Source organism: Erinaceus europaeus, chromosome X, assembly GCF_950295315.1.
Source record: "Erinaceus europaeus chromosome X, mEriEur2.1, whole genome shotgun sequence".
In the NCBI taxonomy this organism is placed as follows: Eukaryota; Metazoa; Chordata; class Mammalia; order Eulipotyphla; family Erinaceidae; genus Erinaceus; species Erinaceus europaeus.
Genome location: NC_080185.1, coordinates 124,184,552 through 124,198,229, shown reverse-complemented (window position 1 = coordinate 124,198,229; position 13,678 = coordinate 124,184,552). Strand labels below are relative to the sequence as shown.

The 13,678-nt window shown below is 42.5% G+C and overlaps 1 protein-coding gene across 4 annotated transcripts in view; it reads left to right on the top strand.

Moving 5' to 3' along the window:
- Positions 1–13,678, top strand: part of FRMPD4 (FERM and PDZ domain containing 4) — a 635,847-nt gene that overhangs the window by 571,991 nt on the left and 50,178 nt on the right. For all 4 annotated transcript variants that reach the window (XM_007517468.3, XM_007517467.3, XM_060183062.1 and 1 more), the window contains exon 5: positions 9,008–9,053. In XM_007517468.3, coding sequence (XP_007517530.1) covers positions 9,008–9,053 — 46 coding nt within the window. The remainder of the gene's footprint in view (positions 1–9,007; positions 9,054–13,678) is intronic.

Here is a 13,678-nt window from a genome sequence, read left to right as displayed (position 1 = left end):
GCCAGGGTCTCGAACCAGGATCCTTATGCCGGTCCTTGCGCTTTGTGCCACCTGCGCTTAACCCACTGCGCTACCGCCCGACTCCCAGTTTTATATTTTTATGTTGGATTTTTTATTGGATAAAGTCAGAGAGAGATCAAGAGGGGAAAGGGAAACAGTAAGAGAGAGAGAAAGGAGACACCTACAGCACTGCTTCACCACTTGCAAAGTTCTCCCCCTTCACGTGGGTCTTAGGGGCTTAAACCTGGGCCCTTGTGTGCTGTAACATGTGCACTCCACCAGGTGTGCCGCTCCCCAGACCCCAACGCAGATTTTTATTGATTAAATAATGATCAACAAGACTGTAGGATAAGAGGGGTACAATTCCACACAATTCCCACCACTAGAGTTCCATGTCCCATCCCCTACATTGGAAGCCTCCCTATTCTTTATCCCTCTGGGAGCATGGACCCAGGGTCATTATGGGGTGCAGAAGGTGGAAGGCCTGGCTTCTGTAGTTGCTTCTCCATTGGACATGGGCAATGGCATGTCAGTTCATACTCCCAGCCTGTCTCTCTTTTTCCCTAGTGAGGCAGGGCTCTGGAGAAGTGGGGTTCCAGGGTACATGGGTGAGGTCATCTGTCTGGGGAAGTCAGGTTGACATCATAGTAGCATCTGCAACCTGGTGGCTGAAAAGCATTAAGATAAAAAGCAGAACAGATTGTTTAATAATCAGGAACCTAAAGGTAAGAATAGAGCAGGTGAGATTTGTTGTCTCCATTTTGGAAAAAGCTAGTAGGTCTATTTTAGGTCTATTCCACTTTACTAATTTTTGCCTGAGCCTGACAGCTAACTGCTGGTGGGCCAAAGGTATTGTCTGGCGAGATGGTATCAGAGAGAGAAATAGGACTAGAAAGCTGGCTCATGGCAGAGTGTAGCTCCCAAATATGGGAAAAGTATATAAATATCATTAACTGTAAACCCCATCGATCTGACCTAGTGCCTGTGTCTATTCATATTCAACACAGGAGCCTGTGTAACCTCTGCATCCCTGTAGGTCTGAGCTCACAGTCTGTGGTCATAGCTAGGAACATTCTAGGCTGCACTCTTTGCAGGACCCATCTTCCTCGAGTGGCAGAGTATGTTGACCCAACCTCCCTTCAGAGAAAGGGGCAGTCCCTACCAATGTTGATCCACATTGAGGGCAAGGTCCTATAGGGGCCCACAAGCAGATCCACTGTGTTGTTCCTGATGGAGATGACCAGTGATGGTGGAGAGGGGGATCTGTTGGAGGTCTAGGTCCATTATGTGTATGTGGGAATCCCAGGATTCCCTGAATAGGACCCCAGATGATGGGGTCATCTGGTAGTGACCAAAGGGGCCATCATTGAAGTATACCAGTCTTTTGCCCTTGTCCAGCTTTTTAAAAGTAGGTCTCAATTAGAGTATTCTGGGACACTTCCCTATCCATTATAAGGGAGACATGTTCAGTTTCAAAACCATTTGACTCTTTTAAGCATAGTTTTCAAACTCTTTATGGAAAAATTATGTACCAGTTTTCTTTGTTTATTGGAGGTATTAATGGTTTACAGTAGATACAGTTGTTGATACATGTGCAAAATCTCTCAGTTTTCTACAGAGGACTTTCACCCCCAGCCTAAGTCCTCCTTCACCATCATGTGCCAGGACCAAAAAGCTCCCCATACCCTCTCCAGAGTCTTTTACTTTGGTACAATACATCAGTTCAAGTTCTACTTGTGTTTCCCCTTTTGTTTTTATTTCTCAACTTCTGTCCATGAGTGAGATCACCCCATATTCATCCTTCTCTTTCTCACTGATCTCACGTCACAAGCTCTATCCAAGATGAAGTGAAGAAGGTGAATTCGTCATTTTTAATAGCTGAGTAATATTTCACTGTGTGTATAGACCACAACTTTTTCAGCCACTCATCTGTTGTTGGACACCTGGGTTGCTTCTAGATTTTGGTTATTACAAATTATGCTGCTATGAACATAGGTATACACAGATCTTTTTGGATGGATGTGTTTGGTTCATATATATATATATATATATATATATATATATATATATATATATATATATATATATATATATATATCCCCAGGAGAGGAATTGCAGGGTGATTGGGTAGGTCCACTTCTAGCCTTCCGAGAGGTCTCCAGACTGCTCTCCACAGAGGTTAAACCAGCTGACATTCCCACCAGCAGTGCAGGAAGGTTCCTTTGTCCCCACAACCTCTCCAGAATTTGTTGCTGCTACCTTTTCTGATGTATGACGTTCTCACAGGGGTGAAGTGTTATCTCGTTGTTGTCTTTATTTGCATTTCTCTGACAATCAGTGATTGGAGCATTTTTTTCACTTGTCTGTTGGCCTTTTGGATGTCTTCTGTGGTGAATATTCTGTTCACATCCTCTCCCCATTTTTGACTGAGCTTATTTTTTTGTTATTGTTGTTGCTCTGATGAACTCCTTATATATTTTGATTACTAGCCTTTTGTGTGATGTATTGCATCTAAACATCTCCCATTTTGTAAGAAGTCTCTTATATTCCAGTTTTCTACTACCACCTAGCAAAGGTAATAACTTAATATAATAATTTCTTATCTCTCATGATTCTGTGAGTTGTTTGGACTCATCCAGATGTTTCTCACTGGGCTCTCTCCTGTGACTACAGTTAAATGACAGTTGGAACTGGAATCTTATAAATGTCTGTTTGAGCTGGACGTGAAAGATGGCTTCTTCATTCATTTGTTGTGTCCTGAACTTAAGCAACAGGCACAGCTGCAGCTAGCTAGACAAGTCTTCCTCTCACAACTTCTCCATGTGACTAGCTTTTTCACAGTATAGTGGTCATAGGGTTGTTGGGCTTCATACATGGTAGATGCCTTCTCTCAGAGTGAGCATTCTAAGATACACATTTGGTTGCTGCAAAGCTTCTAGCCTGGAGTCATACAATATTACTGCCACAGTATTCTATTTGTAAAAGTAAGTCACACAACTTACTCAAATTCAATAAGATACTACACCAAAGTGTGACTTTCAAAAGGTGTGGTTCATTGAGAGCATATCTGGAGCCTTCCTATGACAGGTGGAAAAAAAATAAGCACTACAATCATCCAGTATTTTAGAATGAACTCAACCTCTAATAGGACTTTCCCTTTAGCCTCTTCATTTTTTGTTTGTTTGTTTTAGCTAACAGGTTTTTCTGTTCAACATTGTAACTCTCAGTCAATGGTATAACAAATGGTAGTGAGAGAAATATTGTAGAATTGATAGAATCCAAGTCAGTGCTACTAGACAAGTGAATTCTTTGATCTGTCTACTGTGTCTTTGTTGACCTGATGACTATGGTGGCTTCATTACGCCCTTGTTCTTCCTCAGTATCCATGACCATCATCAAGAAATGACAATCCCATCCCTCTTCTTTACAGTGATCAAGGTAAAGTCAAAGTTAAGAAACAATGGGTCGAGTGTTAATGCTTCATAAAGTCCATGACAGATCACACAGTGTTAATGTGTTGACCTTTTCTGAATGCTTGGTCATTTGCTAGATTTCCATTCTCTCCAGCTAATAATAGCTTCAGTACCTGTTAGGAATTGATACAGTGGATAATTACAGTCTCCATTCAGAGTGCTGGAAAGGTCAACTAGATGAAGCATTAAGCCCCCTCTACAAATTGTCCTCTTTTCTAAAAATGAAGGACATCACTGTTTTCCCCCCAACATTGTCACCAATTGACTAGGCAGGTGCTGGTTATCAGATCACAAAAACCTTAATGCTCTTTTATCATCTCCAGGTTCTGATAGAAAGAGAAGATGGGGGCTGGGGGGGTAGCAAATCTGGTTAATTGCACACTTTACCATGCCCAGGACCCAGGTTCTAGCCCCTGGTCCCCACCTTCAGGGGGGAAGCTTCATGAGTAGTGAAGCAGGTCTGCTGGTATCTTTCTCTCTCCTTCTCTGTCTACTCCTCCCCTCTCAATTTCTCTCCGTTCTATCAAATTAAATAGAAAGAAAGGGAAAAGGGGGGAAATGGCCTCCATGAGTGGTTGGATTCCTTGTGCTGAAACCAAGCCCCAGTGATAATCCTGGTAACAATTAAAAGTAAAAGAAAGAAAGAGAAAATAGAAGACATCGCAGTGGCCTCATAGTACCCTAGGACTGAGGGAAAGGCTCTTCCAAAACAATGTTCACTGGAGAAATGCCATTAATTGGTCCTTGTTCCCATCAACAATTGCTGTCTGCCAGCAGATACATACTGAAGCAGATACATAAGATGTACTAGCTTGTCATGAGGAATGTTTCTCTGATCACTTTGAAGAACTCTGAAGTTCAAGAACAAAGAATCTTGTGTGTACATTTATTTATGTTCAGGTGTCCTTTCCCTGTGCTTTACCACCTTCCATTTCAGTAAAAATACTGATATCAATCTCTAGAGTTAGTGCTAGAATGTCATTTCAGTTTACAAAATCTTTTCAAACAGAACTCTAAATTTCCTCTTTATTTTGCCTTTTTAAAGCCTAGCATTTTAGCCTTCACAGCCTGATTATTTGCTTCCACATTTGAAGGTTAACACCTTATGGTTACCTTGTTTAGAAAGCAAAGCTCTTGAATTTTAACATGAAATAGTTTCCTATCTATTTCATAGGAACTGTAAGGGGTCTAAACATTATGGAATTAATTCTTCTTTGGGGAAGATTATAATTAAATAGATAAGAGGAAATTAAATAAAAGCATATTCTCAGTCCTGGTGATAAATAACATATTGGAACATTTTATTTCAATTCAGATAACTTCATTTATTCATTAGGTAGTACAGTTAAAACCATTTTAGGTTATGTTCAAGCAATTTACTGAGCATTGCTATAGACACAAAGACTTTAAATGCCATAAATATAATAGGCATATGTTGGAAAATGATACTCTGTTTAAATTAGCAAGGTGCAGTGAGCAACACTTCTTTCTGACATTCTTGACAGAAAATTCTGTGTCAGGTGAAGTCGTGGGTAAAAATGAGTTTTGAGATGCTTGCAGCTTACTTGGTTACAGATCTCTCTGCGTGGCCGATAGACTCTGACACAGCCCTTGAATTTCAGCTGGTCTCCGTGAAGTCTAATGATCCCTGGCTCCTGACAGTCTTAGCTTTGTGAATTCTCTGCTCCTTTAGTATGTATGACTGGTATCTCTGACTTGACTCTAATGAGTAGAATAAGGTAAAGGCGATGAGATGTCAGTTCCCAGATTATGTTTCCTATGTGTTAAGTTCCATTTAGCTAACAGACTCTTTTTTGTTGGTTTTGATGAAACATAGTCCTATGTTGAGAAGACTCATATGGCAAGGAATAGAGTGACCTCTAGCCAACTTCCCACAAGGAACTGAGGCTCTTAGTCCAAGATCCTCAACGGAATTTAATCCTGTCCAAAAGCACAGAAATGTGCTTAGAAGTGGATTCTTCTCCACTGAGTTTTAAGATGAGACCTCAGTCCTAAATAATCTCATGAGAGAACTTGGAGGTGACCAGGTTGGCTATTCATGTATTTCTGAGTCATCGAAGCAATGAAATAATGCATTAATACATTTGTTTTTAAGCCACTGAACTTGTGGAAATTTTGATGCAACACTGGATGTCTACTAAAGCTAGCATCTATGTTGGGAATATCAATGACCTCCTTCCTAAAGGAGGATGTCTATATCCTAATCTTCAGAGCCTATGACTTTTGTAGACGTGATTCAGTACAGGATGGAGCCATCATCCTGGATTATCCATAGGCACCACTGTAATCACTAGTGTCCCTCTAAGTGAGAGGAGAAGGCAGGAGAGTCAAGGAGATATTTGAAGATGCTGTATTGCTAATTTGGGAAGTGGAGGAAATGGTGATGAAACAAAGAATACAGGAAGTCTCTAGAAGTTGGAAAAAGCTCCAGAATGAATGCAGGAGTGCTGACACTTATATTTTTAGCCTAGTGAGGTCCTTTCCAGATTTCTGACCTCAAGACCTATAAGATAATATATTTGTGGGGGTTTTTTAGAGTTAATGGTTTGCAGTGCAGTTGTTGGCACTTGGATATAATTTCTCATCTCCCTATAGACGTTCTCTGCAGAACACTCTCACCCACAATTTAGGTCCTTTTCCATCATCATGCAGCAGAACCCCAAGATTCCATTTATCTCCTACCTCCCCTCCTTCCCCAGAGTCCTTTGCGTTGGTGCAACATACCGTCTCCTGTCCAAGTGTCACTGTGTGCTTTCCTTCTCTGTCCTTATTCCCTAAGTCCTACCTATAAGTGAGATGATTCGTATTTGTCCTTCTCTTTTTGGCATATCTCACTTAAGATGATGTATTCAAGTTCCATCCAAGATGAGGCAAAGGAGATGATTTTATCATTTTTGCAGCTGAGTAGTATTCCATTATATATGTATATGTATATGTATATGTATATGTATATGTATATGTATATGTATATGTATATGTATATGTATATGTATATGTATATGTATATGTATATGTATATGTATATGTATATGTATATATACACCACAGTTTTCTTAGCCACTCATCTGTTGTTGAATATCTGGGTTGCTTCCAAGTTTTGGCTGTTGAAAATTGTGCTGCTGTGAACACAGATGTACATAGGTCTATTCTGATAGGGGTTTTTATTTCCTTTGGGTAAATCCCCAGGAGAGAAATTGCTGGGTCGTAGAGTAGGGTCATTTTTTTAACTACAAACGTTGTGATATTTTGTTACCAAAGTAATTGGAAACTGATTTACTATGCCTGTGATTTGTTTTAATCTAAGAGGAGTAACAAGGATCTTCTTCCAGGGGCTTTGTCTGTTCTAACAGTTAACCTGGAGCTGACTCTGTTTGTTTCCCTTTCCAGAAATGAAGCAATAAATACACTGCCACTGATGACTGGTGTTAAGAGAGAGAGTATTTTCCCCACAGTCCTGTTGAACCAGCTGTTCCCCTGCCTGCCCTTACAGCCTCTTACCCCTCATTCTACTCTTGATATTGACCATTTTGTTGCTTCTTCTTAAGATTCTGAGCACTCACTGTCTTATTCAAGGGTTGTTTGTACTCAAAGAAAAGTATTTACATCAGCTTAAGTAAAGAGAAATTGGGGGTAGTGTAGCAAGCAGGTTCCCAGGAGTGCAGTTGTGAAGCAACTCTGTTCTCATTTGTCACTGCCTATTCCTAACAGCTTTCCAGGACCAGGTCTTCTGTATCCTCACAAAACCCTCAGGCAGGCCCAGAAACTAGACAGGTCCCAAATGATTATTCAGTCATTTGTACACATGCAGTCACAATGGCCTGTGATGTGTAACAGCTATACAACTGTCATGTAATGGTCAAAATTCCCAACTTCACGAAACTTCTCTCTTGCTCTTGTTTCCAGCCTGGGATACCCTCTCGATCTCTGACTCCTTCACTGAAATGGGGCCAGGGCAGTGAGGTGACAAACGGGAATGTTCCCTTTTCATTGGCACCACTGGAATCCTGCACTGGGTTCCTCAATATGTAGATGCTGGAGGTTGACTTCTCTCCCGTAGGCAACTTTGTAGATTCCTACAAAATTTCTCTTTGGGGTTGTTCCAACTGCAGTTGAGTCAAACAGAGCCAGACTGGCTGCATCCAGTACTTCTGAGCTTCTGCCATCTGTCTACTAAGGCCTTCAAACCCCCACCCCCAGCAGAAGCTCAGTCGAATCACATCCCTTCATTAAGTGACTGCAGGACGCGTGTTGAACTGCACCTCCCTATGGAGTCCTGGCTTGAAGAATTACACACTTTGAGTCTATCTCAGTGGAAGGGTGGTGATTTTGCAAATGTAGCCTCTGACTTTGGCTATGCACTGCTTTCATCAGCCTCTTCCTGTTGCCCTTTTGTTTAAAAAAATGGAATTATGAGTCAGGTCCTAAGGTTAACAGGTTTGAATGTTACAAACTTGAGCTTTTGGTTTCTCCTTCAAAAGTTCCCCTACACCCTGCTTTGCTCTGTGAGGTGGTTGACGTCTGTTGGCATGAGACTTCAGTTGAATCTGCCTCAGCCATCTTAGCATCCTGAGTAGCCCTTCTTCGAGGGAATAGCCCTACAACATATAACCCTCTTCACTGAAGTCATTTGGGCAGTAAGTTACAAAGGCAGGCAATTAACTCCAGGCTAAAGTTTAAGAGCAACTCCTCAGTGAAGTGGCAACTCCCCTTTCTCCTACTCCTGATAGGATAGGAACAAAGAAAGGAAGAAAGGGGGGACCCATTATAACCATAGCAGGATTTTCCCCCAAGGATTTGAATTATTTGGAAGGTTTGGGTTACTGGGGGGCGGGGGGCGGGGAGATTAGATAATCCACTATATTGCATTGTTCAGCTTTCAACTACAGTGTTTCCTGCTGTGGATGATATTTCCCAATGAGTGCCCATCTGCAATATTTATCAATATCTCCTGCAGGAATTGTGGCCACTGCGTTAGTTAGCCACACAGATGGGGAGAGATGTTTGGTGGAGAATTGGTTTTACATAAGAATGTGACATTTTTCTTTTCATGATACTAGCATGAGAAGAATTTGATGGGATTAAGTGTGTGGGTGTGGGTGTGTGTGTATGTCACAGAAAGTAACACCGAAATGTACAAGCAGTTATAGGAAAATCTGAAGGGTAAAAGTATAAAGAGACTGCCTGAGTTGATGCTTCTGACAGTATCCTCCCTCTGCGGGCGGGTTTGTTTTAGGACCCTGCTGTTGAGCGCCACACTGATCATATCACCCAATGCAAAAAGCAGAAGCAGCTCTCAGTCAGGCTGCTTTCTACGCCGGGTGAGCACTTTGGTCTTTCTCTGTGGTCTGAAAGCCCACTTCAGAGCTTTTGATTTACTCTGCCCTGGGAACCCAATATATCGCATTCGCCAATATATCACATGTTTCATTTCAAAAGACTGCTGTCACTCTTAGGATCCAAGTTCTGTGCATTTCATAAATACGTTTTTTTTTTTTTTTTGTCCTTTCTTACAGGAGCTGCAAAGAATCGATACTTCTCACTGTCATTCAGCCTTACCCAGTAAGTGTCCCGTGAGTAAAAATGCCACCGTCTGCTCTCAGGCGCCTTTCTGGTCAATACTTTCCTCCTCCCATCCCGGAAAACCATGACAATGAATAACAACAGCAAAGAAGCATCACATTTGTTCACAATACAGGATTTAGAGCCCTGGTATTTTGTTATTTAAATACCATCATAGCAAACTCATCCATTTGAGAAAAGAAAGTAACACTTTGCTAAGTATCTTTTTTTTTCCTGTTCTGTTGCCTCCATTATTATTGCTGCTGTTGTTGGACAGGACAGAGAGAAATCCAGAGAGGGGGAGGGAAAGACAGACACCTGCAGACCTGCTTCGCCGCTTATGAAGTGACCCCCCTACACGTGGGGAGCCAGGGGCTCCAACCGGGATCCTGATGCCAGTCCATGTGCTTCTTGCCATGTTCACTTAATGTACTGAGCTACCGGCTGGCCCCCTGCTAAGTATCTTTTAAGAATCAGCTATTAGGTCCTGTGACTCTCACAGCTGAAAAATGACATAAAACTCAAGCCTTCCTTGTGATTCCATTTTTAAGAATCGCAAGTAAAATAGGAATATCTAATTCAGGGCTGGGCGGTGGCTCACCTGGTTAAGCGCTTAAATTGCCATGCACAAGAGCCCAGGTTCAAGCCCCCAGTCCCCACCTGCGTGGGGGCAACTTCATAAGCAGTGGAGCAGGTCTGCAGGTGTCTCTGTCTCCCCCTCCTCTCTCAACTTCTTTTTGACTCAAATAAATAAATAAAATGTTAAAAGTAGTATATTTTAAAGAAGGAATATCTAATAATAGGAAGTGAACACACAGTTGTCATTCTTACTCCTGTTGAAATGGGTCGGTAGAGAACTGGGTATGTCAGTGAGGCCTGCTTTAAAAGGGCCTCTGGCGGTGATCTGGCCATCACAATTGTATTTCAGCAGCTGTACCTAATCAGGAGGGCGGCGAGCAGTTAAATCAGACTACTTTCAGGACCCAGACTCACTGAAGCCACTTTGTCTTGTATGATTTGGATACCATGACACCAACCCACCCTAAGTGAGTCAGTGAACTTCCAAAGATGCTCTGAGGTCCAGTCATCACCACCATCCATTACCATCGACCCAAAAGGGCCCACATTCTCAATTACAATGAACCCCATTCCCACCCCCAGGCCCAAGCAACCACTGGTTGCTTTCTTTTCCCATAGATTTGTCTTAGCTAGTGAACTCCATACATTGTCACTGGAACTAAAAAAATAAAAATAAAAACGGGCCCTATTTGGGGAGTCCTGAGATTCCCAAACAGACATGATGGGCCCAGACCTCGAATAAATCCCTCTCTCCATTGTTACTGGTCATCTCTATCAGGAACCAACACAATAAACCTCTTTGTGGACCCCCATAGGACCTTGCCCTCAACTTGGATCAACAACAGTAGAGAATGTTCCATCCTCCAAAGGGAGGCTGGACAACATACTCTATGCTACACCTGAGGAAGATGGGTCCTGATATTGGGGCAGCTTGGAACGTTCCTACTCATGACCACAGAATGTGAGCTCAGATCTACAGGGATGCAGAGGTCATGTAGGATCCTAAGCTGAATATGGGCCCCAGATCACATCAAATCAATGGGGTTTACAGTCAACAATATTTATACACCTTTCCCATATTCAGGAGCTACTCTCTTCCCTGATTCAGCTTTCTGGTCCTTTTTCCAGCCATGACATCATCTCCCCAGACAATAACTTGCATCCACCTGCATATCAGATTTCAGGCTGGGGGGGGGAGGAAAAAAAGAAAAAACTAGTATAGCCGCAGCCCCTTTGGAATATAACTAAAACATGCCTACTAGCTATCTATGAAATGGAGACCCCCCCCCCCAACTCTTCATCTGCACTATTCCAACCTTTAGATTCATGATTAATCAGCAATTTGTTTGGCTTTATATGTTAACTCACTTTTCAGCCACCAGATTCCAAATGCTAGCATGATGCCAACCAGACTTCCCTGAACAGACAACCCCACCAATGTGTCCTGGAGCTCCGATTCCCCAGAACCCCAACCCACTAGGGGAAGAGAGAGACAGGCTGGGAGTATGGATCGATCTGTCACTGCCCATGTTCAATGGGGAAGTGATTACAGAAGCCAGACCTTCCACCTTCTACACCCCATAATGACCCTGGGTCCATGCTCCCAGAGGGATATTCTTTATATAGGAAAGCTATCAGGGAGGGGATGGGATACGGAGTTCTGGTGGTGGGAATTGTGTGGAGTTGTGCTTCTCTTATCCTATGGTTTTGTCAGTGTTTCCTTTTTATATATAAATAAATAAATAAAAATTAAAAATACTGGGGCAAAATTTTCCAGTTTTCTTCAAAGTGCCAGTGCCTTACATAATCATCAAATGGAGTGGCAAAGGCCAGCCTGCACATGCTTCCCACTTTTTTCCTTATAGGCTGGGAGTGTTTCTACAGCAGTGGCAGTCTGGTGCTTGCCGCTTTCCATGTTCTAACCAAACTGGATTTCTTCTGCCCCAGAATCTTTCTCCCAAGTACTATGGGATAGGCATTTTAGGCAGGAAAAATATATATATGGATTTAGAAGTCTGATAAGACCACAAAGATAACTCACCAAGACTATGAAACCATGCCACACAGGATTTCCTTGTGTATACTAAAATGTCAATTTAATATCGACCGTTAATTTAAGACCCAGCTCTTTCACATGCATACCTGTTTGGGTTGGAAAACTAATGAGACAACATGACCTAAGAGAAGTAGGATTTGAGGCCGAGTCCTCAGATACCAGATCACTGCCACACCTGCTCAGAACGTCAGCTTGGCCCCCTGGCCAAGTGCTGCCTTACCCACCAGCTCCCAGTCCCATGCTTCCTGCCATATAAAGCACAGCGAGGCTGTTTTTAGATAGCTTCAGTTAAGCTGTCATTCACACTTACTTCACATCTACCCACACTTTCTCGATTTTTTTTTTTTGCAGTGGACAAATGCATTTCAGTAAAGCTTATGAAAATGTCTGATGAGCAGACGATACATGAGTTATCAGTTTCTGGTGAAGACAAGTATTCAGTGTCTTTCTTAACTCTTTCTCTCTCCCCTTGACACCCTGTTGGCCATGCAGGGTCACAACTGTTTTGTTACAAACCATGTTACTGTTGCAAGGTGTAGTTGTGTTGTGTTGTGTTGTGTTGTGTTGTGTTGTGTTGTGTTGTGTTGTGTTGTGTTGTGTTGTGTTGCTTCCAGAGAAAGAGGAAGTTGCATTTAAATTACCGGGAATCTGGTGACCTGATTTGTTCTTTTTGCTACTTGGTTGTGTGTCACTTTACTTATATGGATAGTCGGTACAGAAGTGGTCGTGCAGCTTTTTTAACAGAAAATCTGGCATGTTCTAGGCATTCAGGTGGTACTAAGTAAAAGTCAACATTCAGGGGCAAATGTTGCACTTTCTGGTGGCCTGCTGCTTCCTCTACCCACAGAATTTTCATCTTTGACCTTCCATTGGCCAGCCGTCCTTCCTGAAACGCCACCACACCTCCTCAGGCTAGTCCAGTCCTTCTCACCTCCTCTTGAACCTCGACATCATTCTAAAGGTCACTGTAAAGTTCCTCTTGACTCTGTGGACACTTTGCCTGGCCAGGAACATCTTCTTCCCAAGTGGTGACACCAAAACTATCTCCAGATATGGTCACATGGTCATTGAGAATCCAGATCATTTATTTGCTAAACATTCTCCTGACAACCAGAATTGACACACAGAAACAGATGAACCACCAAACCAAAAGAAAATCTAGAAAGTCCTCCTTTATTCCAGCAATAAAAATCAGCATTTTAATTTCTTTACAACTTGCTGGCCAGCGTTTGTAAAAAAATTTTTTAATTATCTTTATTTATTGGATAGAGACAGCCAGAAATTGAGAGTAAAGAGGGAGATCAAGATGAAGAGAAACAGAGAGACACACCTGCTGCCCTGCTTCATGACTCATGAAGCTTTTCCCCTGCAGGTAGGAACCAGGGGCTTGAACCTGGATCCTTGCGCATTATAACGTGTGCCCAACCAGTTGCACCACCACCTGGCCCCCTGGCCAGCGTTTTCATGGAGTATTTCTTCTGTGTAATAAGATCCAGTCAAGACAACAAGCCAATGTTGACACACTCCTTGTGGTCCCAGGACACAGCCACAGACATCCATTTGCAGCAAGGCCTAAGTCAGAGGGGCTGGGTGAAGAGTCTTAGAGTCCCTGAAATTCTTTGATGGGAAATTATTCTTAACAGGTTTCTGTCTTTTTTTTTTTCTTTCATTTTTATGGAAGACTCTCTGATTCCATCATTTTTACTTGATTTCTTCTTTATCTTGATGTTGTCACTTTGGGTCGCCTTTTGCAGACAGAAAGAAACAAAGACAGAGAAAGAGAAACACCTTACATTGAAGCTTCCCCCAGTGCAGCGGAGGCCAGGCTGGAGTCTGGGCCATGTGTGTGGCAAAGTAGGTGCCTGCCCAAGATTATGGGACCAAATTCTTTATGAAGTACAGAAGGTGGGAGTTCTGGCTTCTGGAATTGCTTCTCCACTGGGCCTGGGCGTTGGCAGGCAGATCCACACCCCCAGCCTGCTTCTGTCTT